Source organism: Penicillium mononematosum (assembly GCF_028829835.1).
Source record: "Penicillium mononematosum strain IBT 11891 chromosome Unknown utg000005l:1.0-9366267.0:1.0-9372171.0, whole genome shotgun sequence".
Taxonomy (NCBI): domain Eukaryota; kingdom Fungi; phylum Ascomycota; class Eurotiomycetes; order Eurotiales; family Aspergillaceae; genus Penicillium; species Penicillium mononematosum.
This window is the reverse complement of record NW_026643275.1, coordinates 3861793-3880925: the sequence shown is the minus strand read 5'-3', so window position 1 is coordinate 3880925 and position 19133 is coordinate 3861793. Positions and strand designations below refer to the sequence as shown.

Here is a 19133-nt window from a genome sequence, read left to right as displayed (position 1 = left end):
TCCCTGAAACCAGAGTCCGATTCCGGAGACCTTGGGGGCTTACTTAATTTCTATTAAGAGTCATCCATGTGGACCACTTGGGCATTCATCCACATCTTCCCTGATTGTTTCCTCTCAGTCTGCTTCAGTCCTCTATACACGTTCAATCATGTCAAACGCAAGAGATATCCGTCCTCGTCAGGACGATGTCTCCCTCCTCGCTACCTCCCCCAACGCCTCCTTCAATTCCCCATCCAGCCACAGCTCTGCCTTCAACCGTACGGTTCCAGTGAACGCTAAACCCCTCAAGCCATTCGCTACAGAAGATATCAAGGTCCTGCTCCTGGAGAATGTCAACCAGACCGGCCGCGAAATCCTTTCCCAGCAAGGCTACCAGGTGGAATTCCTGAAGTCTTCCCTCCCAGAAGATCAGCTCATTGAGAAGATTCGGTGGGTCCCAATCTAATTCCCTCTCGGTGACTCATGGAGCTCATGAATTGACTGTGTTGTATTGCAGGGATGTCCACGTCATTGGTATTCGCTCTAAGACGAAGCTCACCGCACGAGTCCTGAAGGAAGCGAAGAACCTAATCGTCATCGGTTGCTTCTGTATCGGTACCAACCAGGTCGACCTCCAATATGCCGCCGACCAGGGTATTGCCGTCTTCAACTCCCCCTTCAGCAACTCTCGCAGTGTTGCCGAGTTGGTCATTGGTGAAATGGTCATGCTTGCCCGTCAATTGGGCGACCGCTCCAGCGAGATGCACGCTGGTACCTGGAACAAAGTGAGCAACGGTTGCTGGGAGATTCGTGGAAAGACACTCGGTACGTTATGTCCTTCCAATTATGCTGTTGTTTCGGGGGTTGTTTTGCTGACTTCTCAGGTATCATTGGATATGGCCATATCGGTGCTCAGCTGTCCGTACTGGCTGAGGCAATGGGAATGTCCGTCATCTACTACGACGTGCTCAACATAATGTCACTGGGTACTGCTCGCCAAGTGGAGACCTTGGATGATCTCTTGGCCGGAGCTGATTTCATTACCTGCCACGTTCCCGAACTTCCCGAGACCAAGGGCATGATTGGACAGAAGCAGTTCGAGAAGATGAAGAAGGGAAGCTACCTGATCAACGCCAGCCGAGGAACCGTTGTAGACATCCCCGCACTTATCGATGCCATGCGCAGCGGTAAGGTTGCTGGTGCCGCGCTGGATGTGTACCCCAATGAGCCCGCCGGAAACGGTGACTACTTCAACAACGATCTGAACAGCTGGGGAGCTGATCTGCGCTCGCTGAAGAACCTCATCCTGACCCCCCCATATCGGAGGAAGTACCGAGGAGGCTCAGAAGGCCATTGGTGTCGAAGTTGCCCAGGCTCTGGTCCGCTATGCTAACGAGGGTTCAACCCTGGGTGCTGTCAACTTGCCCGAGGTTGTCCTCCGTTCCTTGACAATGGATGAGCCTGACCACGCTCGCGTAAGTTGCCTCGTGCAGTCATCTGGCTTTGCAACGATACTGATTTTGCCTAGGTGATCTACATCCACAAGAACATTCCTGGAGTGTTGCGTAAAGGTAGAGTACATTTGACTCAAATCAGGCGATCTCTTAACTGACAATGCCACAGTCAACGAGATTATTGGTGACCATAACGTCGACAAGCAAATGACCGATAGCAGAGGCGATGTATGTTTATCCGTGCCTTTCACACAAAAGAGAAAGACAGCAGAAACTAACTCTTATAGGTTGCCTATCTGATGGCTGATATCAGCAATGTGGACGCTGCCACCATCAAGGAATTGTATACCAGTCTCGAGAGCCTTCCTTGTAAGACCATATCCTTTCTCTCTCGCATGAACCTACGACTAACACCTCTCCAGCTCGCATCATGACCCGCGTGTTGTATTAAACAACCGATTCGAAAAATAAGCTAGCCTCCGGGCTATGATGCTTTAATCAACTTAAGATAGATGGGTCCTCACAGGGCTTAATCTCAATTGCAATGGGACACTCTCAACGAGGTCCTGGGATGTTACAAGATTGCAATTGCCAACTCACGAGTATATCGAGTTGGATACGACTGATGTAAAAGCGGTTGAGTGTATATTTTGTGAATACCATGCACCATTTACTAGAGAAAAGCTATGACATGAATGTTTTCATTTTCATTTTCATTTCCATTTCCATTTTTAATCTGCCATATATCATCCACACGGATTGGCTAAGTAAAATGCATTAAGTGAGAACTCGCTAGACATCATGACCCTACCCTCGACTACCGTCTCTATAGCCGGGACTGCGGCTCCTTCTTCTTGGTGGAGGATCCCGACGGTAATCACGTCGACTAGTCGAGCGCCAATCGGTATTTGAATGCGAGCCATACTCGCCAGAGTCTCGCGACCGATCGTTGCCGCGGTCACTGCCGCGGTCATTGCTGCTGTAATTTGGAACATAAGAGTCCAGGTTTCCTGATCTGCCTCCCGGGCGACCTTGTCCGAATTGACCTCGGCGATCATCTCTGTGGTCAGGTCTGTTGGATTGCGATCCATCCCATGGCGGGTTGTGTGGTGCGGGAGGACGCGGGGGTAATCCGGTATCTCTTTGTGTAGGTGGGAAAGGCGCGCGGCGTTGCGGATGGCCGTGAGCTGCATGAGGTCCATGGCCTCCATGCATTCCTGGTGCATTGGGTCGGCCTCCACGGGCGGCGCCGGGGACACGGCTATGTCGGGAGTCTGGTCCGCGAGAACCAGAGCTTGGCCAAGCACCATTGCTTGTGTCGGAGACGGCTGGAGGCACTGGGGGCATTGGCATCCGCTGGCTGCGGAACTTCTTTCGGTCAAGTTCGTGGGAATCGGCGAATTGGGGGATTTCGCCGGGTCGTGCTGGGAGGGGGTGGGTGGTGAAGTATGGGTGCTTCAATGCATCCATGGCGTTGATGCGTTTCCTCCAGTCTAGTCGGAGGAACTCGCCTAATAGAGAAATAGCTACCGGGTTTAGGCTGTTGCATGGTTAGTTAGGGGCCCAAGTCTTCTGAGGGAAAAACAAGTAACATACTCCTTGAAGAAGTTATGGAGGTTCCCGCGTTTGATTCCGAAGTTTTTCACGCCCTCGCAACCGGGGAGTTGACTCCATCCGGGCATATTTTCTTCATTGGGAGTGCCCACAAGGTTGAATATCAATTCTGCTTGGTTAAGATCGCTGTTTCCAGCGAGGATAGGCTTGCCCTTAAACATCTCGCCAAATACACAGCTACAGTGTATTAGAAGATGATAGACCTGGCTAGCAGGGGTGGAAAACTCACCCAACTCCCCACAAGTCAATAGCTGTTGTGTATTTCCGTAGCTGCAGCAACAACTCTGGGGGACGGTACCACCTCGTGACAACAAGTGCAGTGTATTCTCTTTTGGATTCTCCTCCTCCCTTTCCGGGTTGTGGAGGGGCATCATCGTAAGGCCGAGCAAGACCAAAATCAGCGATTTGGAGAATTCCTCCGTTGCTAATTAGAAGGTTCGCGGCTTTTCATTTTGTTAGCTCAGGGCTATGGTATATCAGTACACTCAACACCTACCTTTCATATCACGATGTAGGATGCGGTTCTGCGAAGCTGTTAGACAAATATTGCAGGAACGGGTGTTCCAAGACGATCTTACTGCATGCATGAATTTGAGCCCTTCGAGGAGCTGCATCAAGTAGCATTTAATCTGCGGTTCGGTGAATGTAACTGCCGGGTTCTCCAGGAGTCCTGACAAGTCATGTTCCATGTATGGAAAGACCATGTACATGCTCGGCTTTTTCCGTCCTTCGCCTTTGCCTCGCTCAATTGACATCTCCTTGAGCTGCAGAATGTTTGGGTGGGAGAGCGCCTTCATGAGTTTGATCTCTCGGATGGCGGTAATGGGGAACTAGCGCCAACAGCAAAGGTCAGTTTATGGCAAGCGAAAAAAAAAAGGGCCAGTGGACTTACGCCTTCTTTCTCGTGGTGCATTAGGATCTTTTTTAAGGCGACAATTTTGGCGTCCTTCTTGGACCTTGCTTTGTAGACCTCGCTATCAACCAGTCAGCCGGGTTCTATCAGTGACAGCGCCGCCAGACTCACCCGAATGTTCCTTCTCCAAGCTTGTCGAGGAATTCATAGTCACGGATGTTCGAACAACCAAAGAAACGTGCCTGGCCATTCTCATCCTTTTCCAGGGATTTGATCGCCATGTTGACTCGTCGCTTGAGCTGGTCGCTCACGCCGGAGGAAAACTGCTAATTGTGCTAGCTGGTGATTATGTCAAAATTAATATCGGCCGGGGTCAAGATGTTCGGTATGCTTTGGTTCGATGTTGCGTCAAGATACACGGAGGACGGTTCGAGAAGTCTTCGAAGACAGACGGTGGTAAGAAAGCGTCAAGGCGAATTAACAGGAGCCTTCTCGGAGAGAACCAAGCACGTGAAATGTGTTAAAAGCCAAGTCCATATCATAGTTGAAAGCATGTGCGACGATTTCGCATTGTTCAAAGGCCTCGCGTACGGAGCTCGGCCATACAATAGGCTCAATATAAACCTGAATAGGAACCAGCCCAATCAAGGCACGAGTAAAATAGGAGTCAGGCAACAAATAATGATATAAATGAGTGTTCTGCCGATAGTCCTGCTGAACAATCCTACCGCTGCGCTGTGGAAGTCGAGTGCCGTCACGGGTCACGTGTCTGCGACCTCTCCGTCCCCGTTGAACCGCAGAACCCTCCGTCTTCAGATCCGATTCGAGATTGGCGTTCTGTTAACCAACAACAGCCATTTTCAGTACACAGTACGTCTTGCATGCACCTTTTATCCGCTTATACGAATTCTGTGGAAACTAATTGCTCTCCAATCTACATAGTCATGGCGGGCAACTCCTCCCACCCTATCCACATCCACCCGGTCCGACCGCTCTACCGCTTCACTGCGACTGCATTGGGCGCTAGCATGTGGTTCTTCGTAAGGATTGCCTCCTTTTGATATGGAGAACTTGTACTAACAGGATTCTTCTGGGTAGCTCATGTACCGGGCCAAGAAGGATGGTCCCGCTCTGTTGGGCTGGAAGCACCCTTGGGACCACTGATCGAATCACAATCGTCAATTTCGTTTTTTCTGCGCAACCGCTTCTTCCCTCACAGCAGCGGTGATGGTTAGGCCGCATTGTGTACTATGTACTTGGAGTGGGGAGAGAGGAGCAGAGCCGGGTGTTGCCGAATGCATGTCAAAAGCTACAAGTGCCAGGTTCACGATAGCCATTTACCAGCCGAATTGTATCATACCCTTTCTTTTTCAATTTGCTGAAATGGTAACTCTCTGGTCCTAGTGGCTGAGGCGGAGCCTCTGTCGACGAATAACCAGGTCATATATCCAAAGACTGACAATCTACATGTCTATGTGTATTTGATAACGTACAATGTGGGTGCTTTAAAAGCGTATTTCATAGGCGCAGTGCCTCCAACAACACTTTGTACATCTTGCGCTTTTTGCGGTAGTTTGGCTGCAAGCGGGCACGAGCGTGTCCAAGCATCTGTGCCACACGTGGGAATATGTTCTTCTCTGCTGTCCAGGACAGAACGAAGATACCGAATGCTAGCGCGAGTAGCCAGCATCTGAAAACATCAGACATATAAGTCAGTTGCATCACCTCCGATACCCAGTTGGATGGTCTAAAGAGCATATAGCCCGAGATCAGGGTGTTGACGATGATCGTGAATAAATACGGCCCTAAATCGCGACAGTCAATATCTTGATGAGCAAGAAAATGAAGTGAATGGTGATACTTACCATTCTGGGTCATTGGTTTCCGGAATGGCGGACCCGCGCTCAGAACAATACTGATGAAGATGTACTGGAAACAAGAAAACAAGAACAAGGCCGTATTCTCCGAGTTGACGATGTTGCTCTTTTCCAGGTCCAGTTGTGGCGGCAAGAACCTGCATCGTTTGTTAGAATAATTTTGATGGTGTATATTGTGATGGTTACTGACCACGGCTGTAATTGAACAGTCCGGAAGACTGCAAGCTGTGACAGCACAACTAACAAGATCTGCCCGAGTAAAGGTGTCAATACCTTACGCGAGACAAGATCTGCAGTTGGCCGTTTCCGAGACAGCGTGGGAGCAGGATCAGCCCAACCCACTAGAAGAAAGTTAGCTCAGAGACTCAGATCTAGTAGAAATGAACCACTCACTGAAGACTGCAATGGGCATAATGAGCACAAGGTCGATAAAAAGGAACTTAAACCCGTTAGCGATCCTTTAACTATTTTGGTAATATAGCCCACTTACCTGGAAATCACCAAGATTTGACCCCGACGTGTACAGGAAACTGACCGAGGAGAACTGAATGGCGGAATAAAGACTCATGAACTTGAAACAGGAGAAGCTTGTCACTAGAGCAGCTCGACCCTCCTTGATCACCGTCGGAACACAGGAGATTTCGAACAGGCGACTAGTAAAGGGCGCGGCAACGGACGCCTCGGCGTCCGACAATGAGATACCAACATCAGCAGCCTTCAGAGCGCCACAATCATTGGCACCGTCGCCGCAAAAGCCACAGCAATAATCGATAGATTGAAGCTTCTCAACCAGTTCGTGCTTCTCGTCTGGGGACATACGAGCAAACACTTTGCCGCATACGAGCACCTAGACAGCACACATTAGTTCGAGCTATAGTGGAAAGCGGAAAGAGTCAGCACAACAGCCACTTACCTTTTTGAGTACATCTTCATTCCCGAAGTCAACCAACCACCTAAAGGCATCACCCGTGACAGCGACAGAGTATTCACGCTCGGTGAGAACGTTTCCTGGAATTGACAGGTCGACCTCCGCGTCGTTCATAGGCTGCAATTGCATTAGCTGCTAGTAATTGGATGTAGGGAAAAGCTATTTTACCAAGAGTGTTCTTGGATCCAACTGGAGGTCGGGATTGTCCACACATTCCCATGTGAGAGAAATCTTGGATGAAAGACCAGGTTCTGCGTATCGTTAATATTGAATGATGACTACGGCTTGTGGATGTGGTAAAAACAAACCTTCAATAAAGTGCGGAATGAAACATAGTTCATCACGTCCAAGCATGTTGCATTCACGAGCAACGCTGATGGCAGTCAAGATGTTATCACCGGTGCACATTACATTGCGGATGCCCGCCTCGTTCAACTCGGAAATCACACCGGCAGTACTGGGTTTCAACTTGTTCTCGAATATAATGAAGCCCAGGAATTCCAGGTCGGATTCGGCGTCCGTCCGCGTCATTTTTTGGGCTTTCATCCAGCTCAACTTTCGTTCGTATTTGGAAGCGCATGCAATCACACGGTATCCTTTGTGGGTGTAGTAGTTCAGGAGGTCTTCATAGTCCGAAGGAACTGAAAAAAAAAAGGTATATCAGCAACACAGCCTTACGTAGATAGAGGGGGAGGAGCACTGACGTGTTCCAGGAATACATATGTCCTTGATGCTTTCCGGGGCACCCTTGACAAAGAAACTTGCTCCATTGTCACCAAACTTCCTGATGATGACACTTGCGCGGCGAAGATTGGAGACAAATTCGAAACTCCGCAGCACTCCAAGCTCGAGAGAGTCCTGAATATTGTCAGAAATGAAGCCGTAGCCTGAATAAAATCAACTCACATTTACATCCTGTTCGTCACCGGTCTGTCGTTGAGGGGGCTTTGCAACTGACGGCGCTATAGTGTCGTATTTGGGGTTTGTCTGGTCGGAAACATGATTCCCTCCCTCCTCAAACCTCCAGTTGGTGAACTGGAACATCTTCACATCGAGAGGATCTCCCAACAGCTCATCGTCCACTACCCTGAGGGAATGGCATGTAGCCATGGCGTACATGATGTTCCTTTGCTTTTCGATATCGCATTCGGAGTTGGCATTTTGGGAAGGGCAAAGAAACCCGTCAGACGTCTCAGAGAGCAACTCTGAAAACCTAGAGTCTTCTTCAGCGCCAGCTTAAGGACCATACTCAGAAACAGACAAACCTTTTGCCACGGGTAACTATACGGGCTCCTAGCACATCCAGCCCATCTTCTGTGAGGGTTCCTGTTTTATCGAAACAAACAATGTCCAGCTTTCCTCCCACATTGACCCTGGTCTCATGTATTAGTGTCGAAGTTAAAACATCATTCAGCTTCCGCGACTCACTTCTGTGGGCTGATACAGAATATGTTCTGTTTTTTCAGTCTCGAAAGCGCAAAATTGGTTCCGATAGTAAGTGTGGCTGGGAGAGCTGGCGGTACAACAATCGTGATCAAATCGAGGGCTCGGATTATAATCAGATGCCAAGCAAGCTGTGTTTCGTTGTATTAGTGGCCAGATAACCTTGGGGAAATGGTCTGTCCGAGCATTGACTTACACCCAATCGAACGAAGTTAATGAACGAAGCAACGAATCCGAGAAGGGCGACAATCGCCATCACGGCGATGTAGCGGAACGAGTCTCGATAGAATTTGAATCCAGAAGGCTTTGGGAAAAGCATCGATCGAACTAGAGCCCCCTTGGTTGTCAAAAAGCCGGTTCTCATAACGACTGCCAATGCTACTGCTTCATCTTCATCAACATTCTGGGGTCGTCTAGCCCGGATTACTTTTGTTCCGCTGAAAAGGAAGTGCTTAGCAACGTGGGGGTGGATAGAAGGGGTACTGAGGTCGAGGTATTTGAGGGCGTCATCAGTGAGTGGTGTCTTAGACACGGGAACGGATTCACCTATTCGGGTTAGATGCATATTTAATTATTGAACCTTTGTAAGCTTTGTACGAACCGGTGAGCATGCTCTCATTCACAATGCTGTCCCCTGATAACAAGATGCAGTCACACGGGACCTGGTGAAGCGATGGGTCGGAGAATTCATACACATCGCCAGGAACCAGCTCTTGTGAGGAAACAGACCGCCCTGCAGATACGATCAGTTTACATCAATAAATAAGATGACATATCGAACGAACTCACAGAATCCATTTCTTAAAACACGAACATCACACTCGAAGAGAGATATCTCCCTGAGCCGACTCATTGTCTATAGCAGTGTTAGTTTTCTGGAGATTGGTTCAACTTTAGGATTAAACGCACTGATTTCGTCTCTAGCACAGTCGTTGCTATGCTGAAAAATGATATAAGAAAGATACAGACGGCGTAGTAGTAATACTCATCCATGGACCACAGAACGAGACTGGCAATTTGGAAGATATAGAAAGGATGAAAGGCCTATACACTGTCAGATATATTGATGAAATAAGCAGAAGGAAACTGACCTCGTCGACGAGAAGCTGAGGGATTGTCTTTTGCTCAATTTCGATGGCGTTACTTCCAAATATCTGTTCCCTGCTGTCTCGTTCGTCGGCATCCAATCCACTTCGCATAACCTTGGCATTAGTCCACGAGGGATCTTTCCAGCCATTTATCAAAGAAAATTTGTCCTCGATTGGATGATAGAAGAATTTCAGATATCGATAGTCAATGAAGCGTAGAGAGGCAATATTCGGGTCATTATCCTCATCGTAGCCGTGACTTAGCGAGTCAGCGAAGACCGTGGAAAGCGGACGTCCATAGATTTGGCTGTCAACTTCGTGGATGGTGAATTGGTTCCATTGGTCCTATTATGAGGTCAGATGGTTATTGTATAGGATGGGAAGTTCATAATTTTACCTCGATGGCCACCCACTGGCATTTACCTATCGGGGTTGCCTTCCCAATCAACTTTACCCGCCATCGTGGCAGCCATCGGAAGAGGAGCCAGGCAAATCCACCAGTCAAGATGCAAAGGGCAATATAGACAGCAAACCCTCCCGAACTCGTGGAAAAGCCAGCAAAGACAGCCGTCAAATCCTCCGACGCAATATAGACTTTTTGATTCAGCCGACTGCCAGATCGTCGGTCTCGGCCATACGAGCTGGCGGACAGGTAGCGAGAAAGAAGTGGATGTTCAATCGAGTCGCGCGAGGTAGACATCCGCTTAGACACAAAGGATCCCCGGGCTGACTCAAGATCTGCGTCCCTGATCCCATGTAGAGATTCTTCATCAACCTCGCCTTCCTCATCCACTACATCTTCATCTTCGTTCGACCATTCTGCAAAGTCTTCCTCGTCCTGGAAGTATGTAAAGCTCACCGTAGAGCCTGCTCGATCACGGCGGTGCGCGAACGAAACGACGCTAGAAGGAATGCTCTCCGATATGGGGCCATCGAAGACCTAGTGCGAGTCAGCTCCTGCGCCGAAGACTGCACATGAGAAAGAGATTTGACATACCTCATTACGGGCCATCTCCACATCCGACACGACGCTCATACTAAAGATGAATCAGCAGCGATTCAAGGGCAGGGGTAAATAGTAAGGGAGCATAGCAACCTGCTTCTCATGGAATCGCGTCGCAGTCTATTTCGAGGCATAGAGAGGTCCACGGGACCAGTCCCCGAGGGAGACTGCGGACGGCTTCCCATGTTTAAGAGAGAGGTCAGCGCAGCCAATTCCCCGGCAGCCTGTCTGAGTGTCGTATTCTGGGGGTTTTAGTGTGGTCGTATTTCACCAACACAGGACCGAAGGAGAGCATATATCGCAGAGCGCAAGTTTCCACAAAAGCAAGGTGTGTGATCTGGAGCTTATCGGAGTCCCACAGCGGAGAGCGACTTATCCCCATGTGATTTCCCGATAACCTTGGAAAGCTTTGATTACATAATTATATGTATCCCGAGGCGGACCAAACTTGGAAATCTCCGGCCCCATGCAGGGAATCCATATAAAGTTGTACTCCGTACACGATATAAATGGCTTCTACTATATGCTATGTAGTATATATTGGCGGGGTTCGACAACAATCTAGAAGACTGGATGTGTCTTGGCATCATATTTTTGAACTTTAACGGACATCTTATTGGCCACTAAATCATCGACGGGGTTTCGATCTGAGATACGGGAAGATCTACATCGACTCCAGGCCCCAAAGGCTCTCAATTCCTTAGTTCCTGCAGTTATCTAGGTGACTACTTGGGATTACTACTTGCATCCCTGTAAACAAAGGGCATTTTACATCATCCTAGGTTAACCCCGGGCCTTGAACGTCATCAAATGTCATGCAGTTTGGACACAACATGTCCGTCCACGGGTGTAAAATACCTGTTTCTATAAATATATATATATATCCAGTCCTTCTACATGTATCCATGGGGGGCAAATCTATTTTCTCTATTTTCTCGCCAAGGAGTTCGAAGAAAGTTGCTCAGGTCAAAAGAAAACCATCAACCACGGTCATAGAAATAATTCTCTTCATAGCATTGGAGTTGGAGAGAGGGGTAATGGTTCAGGGCGCCACCGGGAGCGATCAGATCGAAATTCCAGGAAGCAAGATATCGAGATATCGAGATATCAGGACATCAAGACATTATAGAAGAAATAAAGAAAGATAAAATATAAATATAAATCAAAGGTATGAAGATCCGACAAATCAAAGTATCAAAAGGTATTGTTGGGAGAATTTGCAGCCTTTGCATGCTCTCAACCACAACCCGCCAAGCCCCTCGACCACAGGGCGCTAAGGATCCCACCATCTTCCAGACTCTCTCCCCCAAAACTAGACGGGTTATCAAATTCTTCCTTCTTCCTCTCTCCTCACCTCATTCTCTCCCACCCCCCCTTTTCATTACCCCATTCATCATGTCTGAGCCCATCAGAAACAAGAAGGCGGACTTCCCGGTCGCACCGTAAGGATTTCCCAGTTTTATTTTTCCCACCCTTATCAAAAGCCAAAAAAAAAAAAAACTTATATACTGACTTGCAGAAGGACCCCGCAAAACACACCGGCCAACAATGCTCCCATCTCGTCTCACGCTCAGCAGCCTGGTGTATCCAGCATCGAGGAGGGTAAGTCATCTCGTTTCTTTTCTTCACCGACATCTCTTTGACCGTGATTTCCCTTTTCCTAGAATCCCTTGACAAAGCCGCCGCTGCCTCGCTCTTCGCCCGCAACCCTGCTCTGGTCTCCATGATCCAAGGCAAGTTGGGTCAACTCGTCGGTCGCTCGTCAGGCTACATCGAATCTCTCCCCCCTCCGTCCGCCGCCGTGTCGCTGGTCTGAAGGGTATCCAGAAGGAGCACTCCAAGCTCGAGGCTCAGTTCCAAGAGGAAGTTCTGGAACTTGAGAAGAAGTACTTCGGCAAGTTCACACCCCTGTACCAGCGTCGTTCTACTATCATCAACGGCGGTGTCGAGCCTACCGAGGCCGAGGTTGAGGCCGGAAAGGAGGATGAGGAGAGTGATGAGGAGGAGACCAAGGAGGAACCCAAGAAGGAGGAGGCTGAGACCGCGAACGGCATTCCCGAGTTTTGGCTTTCTGCCATGAAGAACCAGATCTCGCTCGCTGAGATGATCACCGAGCGCGATGAGGAGGCTCTCAAGCACCTCACCGACATTCGCATGGAGTACCTTGACCGACCCGGATTCCGCCTCATTTTTGAGTTCGCTGAGAACGAGTTCTTTACCAACAAAACTATTTCCAAGACATACTTCTACAAGGATGAGAGTGGATACGGTGGCGATTTCATTTACGACCACGCCGATGGATCCCAAATTGACTGGAAGGAGGACAAAGACCTGACCCTCCGTCTGGAGAGCAAGAAGCAGCGCAACAAGAGTATGTGCACTCGAATATTGGGTTGCTAAGTTGAAACTGACAATTTACCCTCCTTCAGACACCAAGCAGACCCGCGTTGTTAAGATTAGTGTGCCTACCGAGTCCTTCTTCAACTTCTTCTCGCCCCCCAGCCACCCTCCGAAGATGACGAGTCAGTCGCCAGCGACATTGAAGAGCGTCTGGAGCTTGATTACCAGCTCGGCGAGGATATCAAGGAGAAGCTTATTCCCCGTGCCATCGACTGGTTCACCGGCGAAGCTCTCCAGTTCGAGGAGCTCGGTGAGGATTTCGATGGTGACGAGTTTGAGGATGATGATGATGAGGAGGAGGACGATGAGGACGAGGAGGATCTTGGGTCGGACCGTGATGTGGACGAGGAGGACACAGATGAAGAGGTAGGACATACAACACTCACCGATTTAGATCAACCTGCTAACTTTGTTCCAGGATGGTACTTCCAAGCCCAAGAAGGAGGCCGCCGAGTGCAAGCAAAACTAAAATGAAAAAAGTTGCCGGTGGTGAATGCCCAACATGAGATTATTCGTACTCTCTGATATTTTGCTTTGCTTTCTGCCTTTTTGTGCCCCCCCTGCGTTGACCTCTCTATCTTCTAATACTCAATCAATACTTGACATAATCGGTGTGTAATTTTCGCGTCCAATGCCCGTAAAGACTTGCCCATAAGTGAGACACTTTAATTGTCTTATAAAGTGTGGGTAGTCTACAGGTATGCGACTAATTTGGTATGTATACTTGATATTCAAATCAGGAAGCAATACCAGAGACAACCTTGGAATTTTACATGTGTTAAATATGTCTCAGGTCAACGAGACATTGTTTTCTTGATAAAGAATAAATAATTTAAATCCTAACTAATAGAATAAATCCAAGCAGTAAATAGTACAATGTAAATAGTGTAAATATACAATATAGTACCTAGGCAAGGTACAATGCAGACAAAGTAGGATGGCGGTGACAGGCTGTGGGGTGTGGCGTCCCCCCAGTATATTCCCCTAAGCTCCTTCAGGGGCTCTCGCTAAATGGCCAGCTGTTAGTCTCAAGGGTTTTCTTTCCACCTCCATCTATTTCTTATCTTCAATCTTTTTATTCTATTCTTTCGAAATATGAGATGAGGGGTTGAGAAGTCCCCCTTGTCTTTGGACTATCTGAATCGCCTTTTCCCTTCGATGCCCTACCTCCGAAAACACCCATCATCCCCGGAGCTTCTGCAAATATCCCGCTTTTATTGCATCAAGAACGATTAACGACCTACATTCCATTATGGCGCACATTTATGAGGTCGGCACACGGGCCTGGCAGCCCGACCCGACAGAAGGATGGCTGGCATCCGAAGTGAAGGAGAAGCTGGAGGATGGAGAGAAAGTGCAGCTAATTTTCGAGTTGGAAAATGGAGAGGTAACTGCCTTGGAACGGATGCTGGACGCGCAGTCCTGTCTCTTAAGTCTTAATTTGCTGGGGTTGACCGACTGACACTGTTTTGATCGGGGCAGACAAAAACCGTGGAGACCACGCAGTCCGAGCTGCAAGTCGATAACAACCCTAAACTACCTCCGCTCATGAACCCTGCTATGCTTGAAGCAAGCGAAGATTTGACGAATTTGTCTCACCTGAACGAGCCTGCTGGTTTGTCTTGCTCCTACTTTTTTAGTGCCACCCTCCCAGCTGACGGCCCTTTGAAGTCCTCCAGGCTATAAAACTCCGCTACGCTCAGAAGGAGATATATACCTACAGTGGTATCGTCTTGATCGCAACCAACCCTTTCGCCCGAGTCGATTCGCTGTACGTGCCGCAGATGGTGCAGGTTTATGCTGGGAAACAACGTGCCTCGCAGGCGCCTCACCTGTTCGCAATTGCGGAGGAAGCTTTTGCGTAAGATTAGTCCACATTTTGCTTCTTTGGAGTCGGTTTCGCTCACACTTTTATACAGTGACATGCTTCGCGATGGAAAGAATCAGACGATTGTGGTCTCTGGTGAATCTGGAGCCGGTAAGACCGTGAGTGCCAAATATATCATGCGCTACTTTGCGACTCGAGAGTCTTCCGATCAGCCTGGAAAATACACCACTAGCCGCGCAGAGGCAATCAGTGAAACCGAGGAGCAGATCCTAGCTACCAACCCGGTCATGGAAGCGTTCGGTAACGCCAAAACCACTCGCAACGACAACTCCTCCCGTTTCGGCAAGTATATCGAGATCATGTTCGATGACCGAACGAATATCATCGGAGCTAAGATCAGGACGTATCTTCTTGAGCGGTCGAGACTGGTCTTCCAGCCTCTCAAAGAGCGCAATTACCACATCTTCTACCAGCTGGTAGCTGGTGCTTCCAACGAGGAGAAACAGGAGCTGGGTCTCTTGGCCACTGAAGACTTTGAGTATCTGAACCAGGGTGGCACCCCAGTGATCGACGGTGTCGATGACAAGGCTGAATTTGAGGCGACCAGGAAGTCGCTGGCTGTGATTGGTGTGCCGAAGGAAGACCAGACAGGCATCTTCCGTGTTCTCGCCGCTTTGCTACACCTCGGTAATGTCAAGATTACGGCTACTCGCACGGATTCGTCAGTCTCGTCGACCGAGCCTTCACTTCTCCGCGCGTGTGAGATGCTTGGAATCGATGCTACCGAGTTTGCAAAATGGATCGTGAAGAAGCAACTTATCACGCGTGGCGAGAAAATCACCTCCAATCTCACACAGCAACAGGCTTTGGTTGTCCGAGACTCCGTCTCCAAGTTCATCTATTCAAGTCTATTTGATTGGCTAGTGGACAAGATCAATCGCCGCCTCGCTACCGATGAAGTGCTTGAGCAGTTCAAATGCTTTATTGGTGTTCTTGATATTTATGGGTTCGAACATTTCGCCAAGAACTCCTTCGAACAATTCTGCATCAATTATGCCAACGAGAAGTTGCAACAGGAATTCAACCAGCATGTGTTCAAGCTTGAACAGGAAGAATATGTCCGGGAAGAGATCGACTGGACATTCATTGACTTTTCGGATAATCAACCTTGTATCGATCTTATCGAAGCGAAGCTCGGCGTCCTGGCCCTTTTGGATGAAGAGTCTCGACTTCCTATGGGTTCGGACGAGCAGTTTGTCACCAAGCTTCACCACCACTTTGCGGCTGACAAGCAGAAGTTCTACAAGAAACCCCGCTTTGGGAAATCTGCATTCACCGTCTGTCACTATGCAGTTGATGTTACTTATGAATCCGATGGATTTATCAAAAAGAACCGTGACACTGTGCCAGACGAGCATCTGGAAGTCTTGCGCAATTCCTCCAATCCTTTCATCAAGGAGATTCTAGACACTGCCGCGGCCGTTCGCGAGAAGGACTCCGCTTCTATGTCGTCTAAGCCAGTTGCAGCAGCTCCAGGGCGTCGGATTGGCGTTGCAGTCAATCGGAAACCCACGCTTGGAGGAATCTTCAAGTCTTCGCTGATTGAATTAATGCACACCATCAACAACACTGAAGTCCATTACATCCGTTGCATCAAACCCAATGAGGCAAAGGAGGCTTGGAAATTCGAAGGTCCCATGGTTCTCAGTCAGCTGAGAGCTTGTGGTGTCCTGGAAACTGTCCGAATCAGTACTGCTGGCTACCCAACCCGATGGACTTATGAGGAATTTGCCATTCGGTACTACATGCTGTGCCATTCCTCGCAATGGACCTCGGAGATTCGGGATATGTGCCATGCAATCCTTCGAAAGGCCCTGGGAGATGAAAAGCAAGATAAGTATCAGCTTGGTCTTACTAAAATCTTCTTCCGAGCTGGTATGCTCGCATTCCTGGAGAATCTCCGAACGTCTAGGTTGAATGAATGCGCCATCATGATCCAGAAGAACTTGCGTGCGAAGTACTACCGCCGCCGCTACCTCGATGCTCGCGACTCAATTCTCACCACTCAGGCCTTCATTCGCGGTTTCTTGGCACGCCAGCATGCCCATGAGATTCGCCGGACCAAGGCTGCTACTACGATCCAGCGGGTCTGGCGTGGCCAGAAGGAGAAGAAGCGGTACACTCAAATCCGCAAAAACTTCATTCTGTTCGAGTCTGTTGCCAAGGGATTCTTGTGCCGACGCAACATCATGGACTCTATCAATGGAAATGCGGCCAAGGTCATTCAACGTGCTTTCCGCTCCTGGCGTCAACTCCGGGCCTGGAGACAGTATCGTCGCAAAGTTATCACTATCCAAAACCTCTGGAGAGGAAAAGAGGCCAGAAACGCTTATAAGAGACTCCGCGAGGATGCCCGTGATCTCAAGCAGATTTCTTACAAGTTGGAGAATAAGGTGGTTGAGTTGACCCAGTACTTGCAAACTCTCAAGCTTGAGAATAAGACCTTGGTCTCACAGCTGGACAACTACGATACCCAATTGAAGTCATGGAGAACCCGACACAATGCCTTGGAGGCTCGCACGAAGGAACTCCAGGTTGAAGCAAACCAGGCTGGTATCACCGCAGCCCGGTTAGAGGCGATTGAAGAGGAGATGAGTAAGCTTCAGCAAGGCCACACTGAAGCTCAGGCTACCATCAAGCGCCTCCAAGAAGAGGAGCGAATCTCCCGTGATGCTCTCCAGACCGCCAACGAGGAGTTGGAGCGTCTCAAGCTCTTGGATGCCGACCATGAGAAAGACAAGACTGCTCTCCGGCAGCGGATTTCCGATCTCGAGGAGCAGCTCGAGGTTGCCAAGAGATCCGTGCCTTTGAACGGTATGAATGGTGATGGTCTACCCAACGGTGGCGCAGTCCAGACCCCTACCCCGGGCTTGATCAACTTGGTATCTTCAAAGAAACCCAAGCCCAAGAGACGCAGTGCCGGTGCTGAAAGGATCGAGACGGATCGCTTCAGTGGTGCATACAACCCTCGGCCTGTTTCAATGGCGGTCACGCCCGGATCTATGGCTACCCGTCAAAGTGCGGCCATCTCTCCTGGTCTAGAGTCGGTTGAGGTGGAGCTCGAGAACTTGCTTTCTGAAGAGGAGGACTTGAATGAGGAAGTCGCCATGGGTCTTATCCGCAACTTGAAGATTCCGCTCCCAACTTCGACACCACCTCCAACTGAAAAGGAAGTCCTGTTCCCAGCATACCTGATCAACCTTGTTACGTCGGAGATGTGGAACAACGGATTTGTTAAGGAGTCGGAGCGATTCTTGGCCAACGTTATGCAGTCCATCCAGCAAGAAGTTATGCAGCATGATGGGGACGACGCGATCAATCCCGGTGCCTTCTGGTTATCCAACGTGCACGAGATGCTATCCTTTGTCTTCCTGGCCGAGGATTGGTATGAAGCACAAAAGACCGAGAACTACGAGTATGACCGCCTGTTGGAAATTGTCAAGCACGACCTCGAGAGCTTGGAATTCAACATCTATCACACTTGGATGAAGGTGCTGAAGAAGAAGTTGTACAAGATGATCGTTCCAGCCATCATTGAGTCTCAATCACTTCCCGGCTTTGTCACCAGTGAAACGAATCGCTTCCTTGGAAAGCTTCTGCCCTCCAACAACAACCCAGCTTACAGCATGGACAACCTCCTCAGTCTATTGAACGGTGTTTACAAGGCAATGAAGGCCTTCTACCTTGAGGACGCCATCATCCTCCAGACCGTCACGGAGCTCTTGCGCTTGGTTGGTGTCACTGCTTTCAACGATCTCCTCATGCGACGTAACTTCCTGTCGTGGAAGCGTGGTCTGCAAATCAACTACAACATCACTCGTATTGAGGAGTGGTGCAAGAGTCATGATATGCCAGAGGGGACGTTGAAGCTAGAGCATTTGATGGTAAGGTTCCTTGTTTGATATTCGTTTGGTCATTATACTAACACCTACGCAGCAAGCGACCAAGCTTCTGCAGTTGAAGAAGGCTACTCTGAATGATATTGAGATCATTCAGGATATTTGCTGGATGTAAGTAAACCCTGGAAGTGTCTTCTCCGATGAATTCGCCTAACTAATTTTGTGCAGGCTGTCTCCGAACCAAATTCAGAAACTGCTGAATCAGTACCTGGTGGCGGATTACGAACAGCCCATCAACGGCGAGATCATGAAGGCCGTCGCTTCTCGCGTCACCGAGAAGAGCGATGTGCTCCTCCTGGCTCCAGTAGACATGGAGGACAGTGGCCCGTATGAGATCGCCGAGCCGCGTGTTATCACTGCTCTGGAGACCTATACCCCATCCTGGCTACAAACACCGCGGTTGAAACGACTTGCTGAGATTGTGTCCGCGCAAGCGATGGCACAGCAAGAGAAGCTCGACTGGGATAACGGGGTGGTTGAGGAATAGATCTGTACTGTTGTATATTAGACTTTGGGATTTCCTGTGAGCTACGGATTACGACTTGCCTGGATTATCCACGGCCTTTGCGATACAGTGATGCGCATGATTTTCATTTGTTTCAATTGCATATGACGTCTTGGCTTATAGACCAGAAGAGATTGCTCAGAGAATTGTCGTAAATGGCTTTTCCTCTCCTAACATAAACGACCAAGCCGGATACACAAAT

General features: G+C 49.1%; 6 protein-coding genes across 6 annotated transcripts; 4 read left to right on the top strand and 2 right to left on the bottom strand.

The window, feature by feature from the left end:
* Positions 1-148: 148 nt before the first annotated feature.
* On the top strand, positions 149-1884 carry N7519_009603 (D-3-phosphoglycerate dehydrogenase; the record flags this gene model as incomplete). Its single annotated transcript, XM_057296376.1, has 8 exons — positions 149-429; positions 497-804; positions 864-1220; positions 1306-1454; positions 1508-1550; positions 1603-1661; positions 1721-1802; positions 1856-1884. The coding sequence occupies 8 exons, from the start codon at positions 149-151 to the stop codon at positions 1882-1884; spliced, it is 1308 nt and encodes a 435-aa protein (XP_057144258.1).
* Positions 1885-2179: 295 nt separating this feature from the next.
* N7519_009602 (CDC2/CDK family serine/threonine-protein kinase) lies at positions 2180-4181 on the bottom strand (the record flags this gene model as incomplete). Its single annotated transcript, XM_057296375.1, has 8 exons — positions 2180-2707; positions 2772-2973; positions 3030-3224; positions 3277-3490; positions 3544-3571; positions 3626-3877; positions 3940-4021; positions 4072-4181. The coding sequence occupies 8 exons, from the start codon at positions 4179-4181 to the stop codon at positions 2180-2182; spliced, it is 1611 nt and encodes a 536-aa protein (XP_057144257.1).
* A 409-nt stretch (positions 4182-4590) lies between these two features.
* N7519_009601 (uncharacterized protein) lies at positions 4591-5064 on the top strand (the record flags this gene model as incomplete). Its single annotated transcript, XM_057296374.1, has 4 exons — positions 4591-4660; positions 4717-4770; positions 4843-4940; positions 4999-5064. 4 exons carry the CDS (start codon positions 4591-4593, stop codon positions 5062-5064), a joined length of 288 nt encoding a protein of 95 aa, XP_057144256.1.
* Positions 5065-5418: 354 nt separating this feature from the next.
* On the bottom strand, positions 5419-10424 carry N7519_009600 (uncharacterized protein; the record flags this gene model as incomplete). The annotated part of the gene is made up of 20 exons (XM_057296373.1): positions 5419-5705; positions 5766-5914; positions 5968-6118; positions 6171-6216; positions 6268-6624; positions 6691-6822; positions 6874-6956; positions 7014-7346; positions 7410-7563; positions 7612-7918; positions 7971-8078; positions 8134-8279; positions 8345-8694; positions 8750-8881; positions 8938-9004; positions 9058-9192; positions 9240-9581; positions 9634-10176; positions 10234-10273; positions 10333-10424. The coding sequence occupies 20 exons, from the start codon at positions 10422-10424 to the stop codon at positions 5419-5421; spliced, it is 3954 nt and encodes a 1317-aa protein (XP_057144255.1).
* A 1210-nt stretch (positions 10425-11634) lies between these two features.
* nap1 (histone chaperone NAP1) lies at positions 11635-13108 on the top strand (the record flags this gene model as incomplete). The annotated part of the gene is made up of 7 exons (XM_057296372.1): positions 11635-11681; positions 11762-11841; positions 11904-11989; positions 12067-12610; positions 12669-12688; positions 12742-13005; positions 13058-13108. The coding sequence occupies 7 exons, from the start codon at positions 11635-11637 to the stop codon at positions 13106-13108; spliced, it is 1092 nt and encodes a 363-aa protein (XP_057144254.1).
* Positions 13109-13891: 783 nt separating this feature from the next.
* Positions 13892-18913, top strand: N7519_009598 (type V myosin; the record flags this gene model as incomplete). Its single annotated transcript, XM_057296371.1, has 6 exons — positions 13892-14026; positions 14122-14254; positions 14311-14500; positions 14559-18411; positions 18464-18537; positions 18595-18913. The coding sequence occupies 6 exons, from the start codon at positions 13892-13894 to the stop codon at positions 18911-18913; spliced, it is 4704 nt and encodes a 1567-aa protein (XP_057144253.1).
* Positions 18914-19133: the final 220 nt, after the last annotated feature.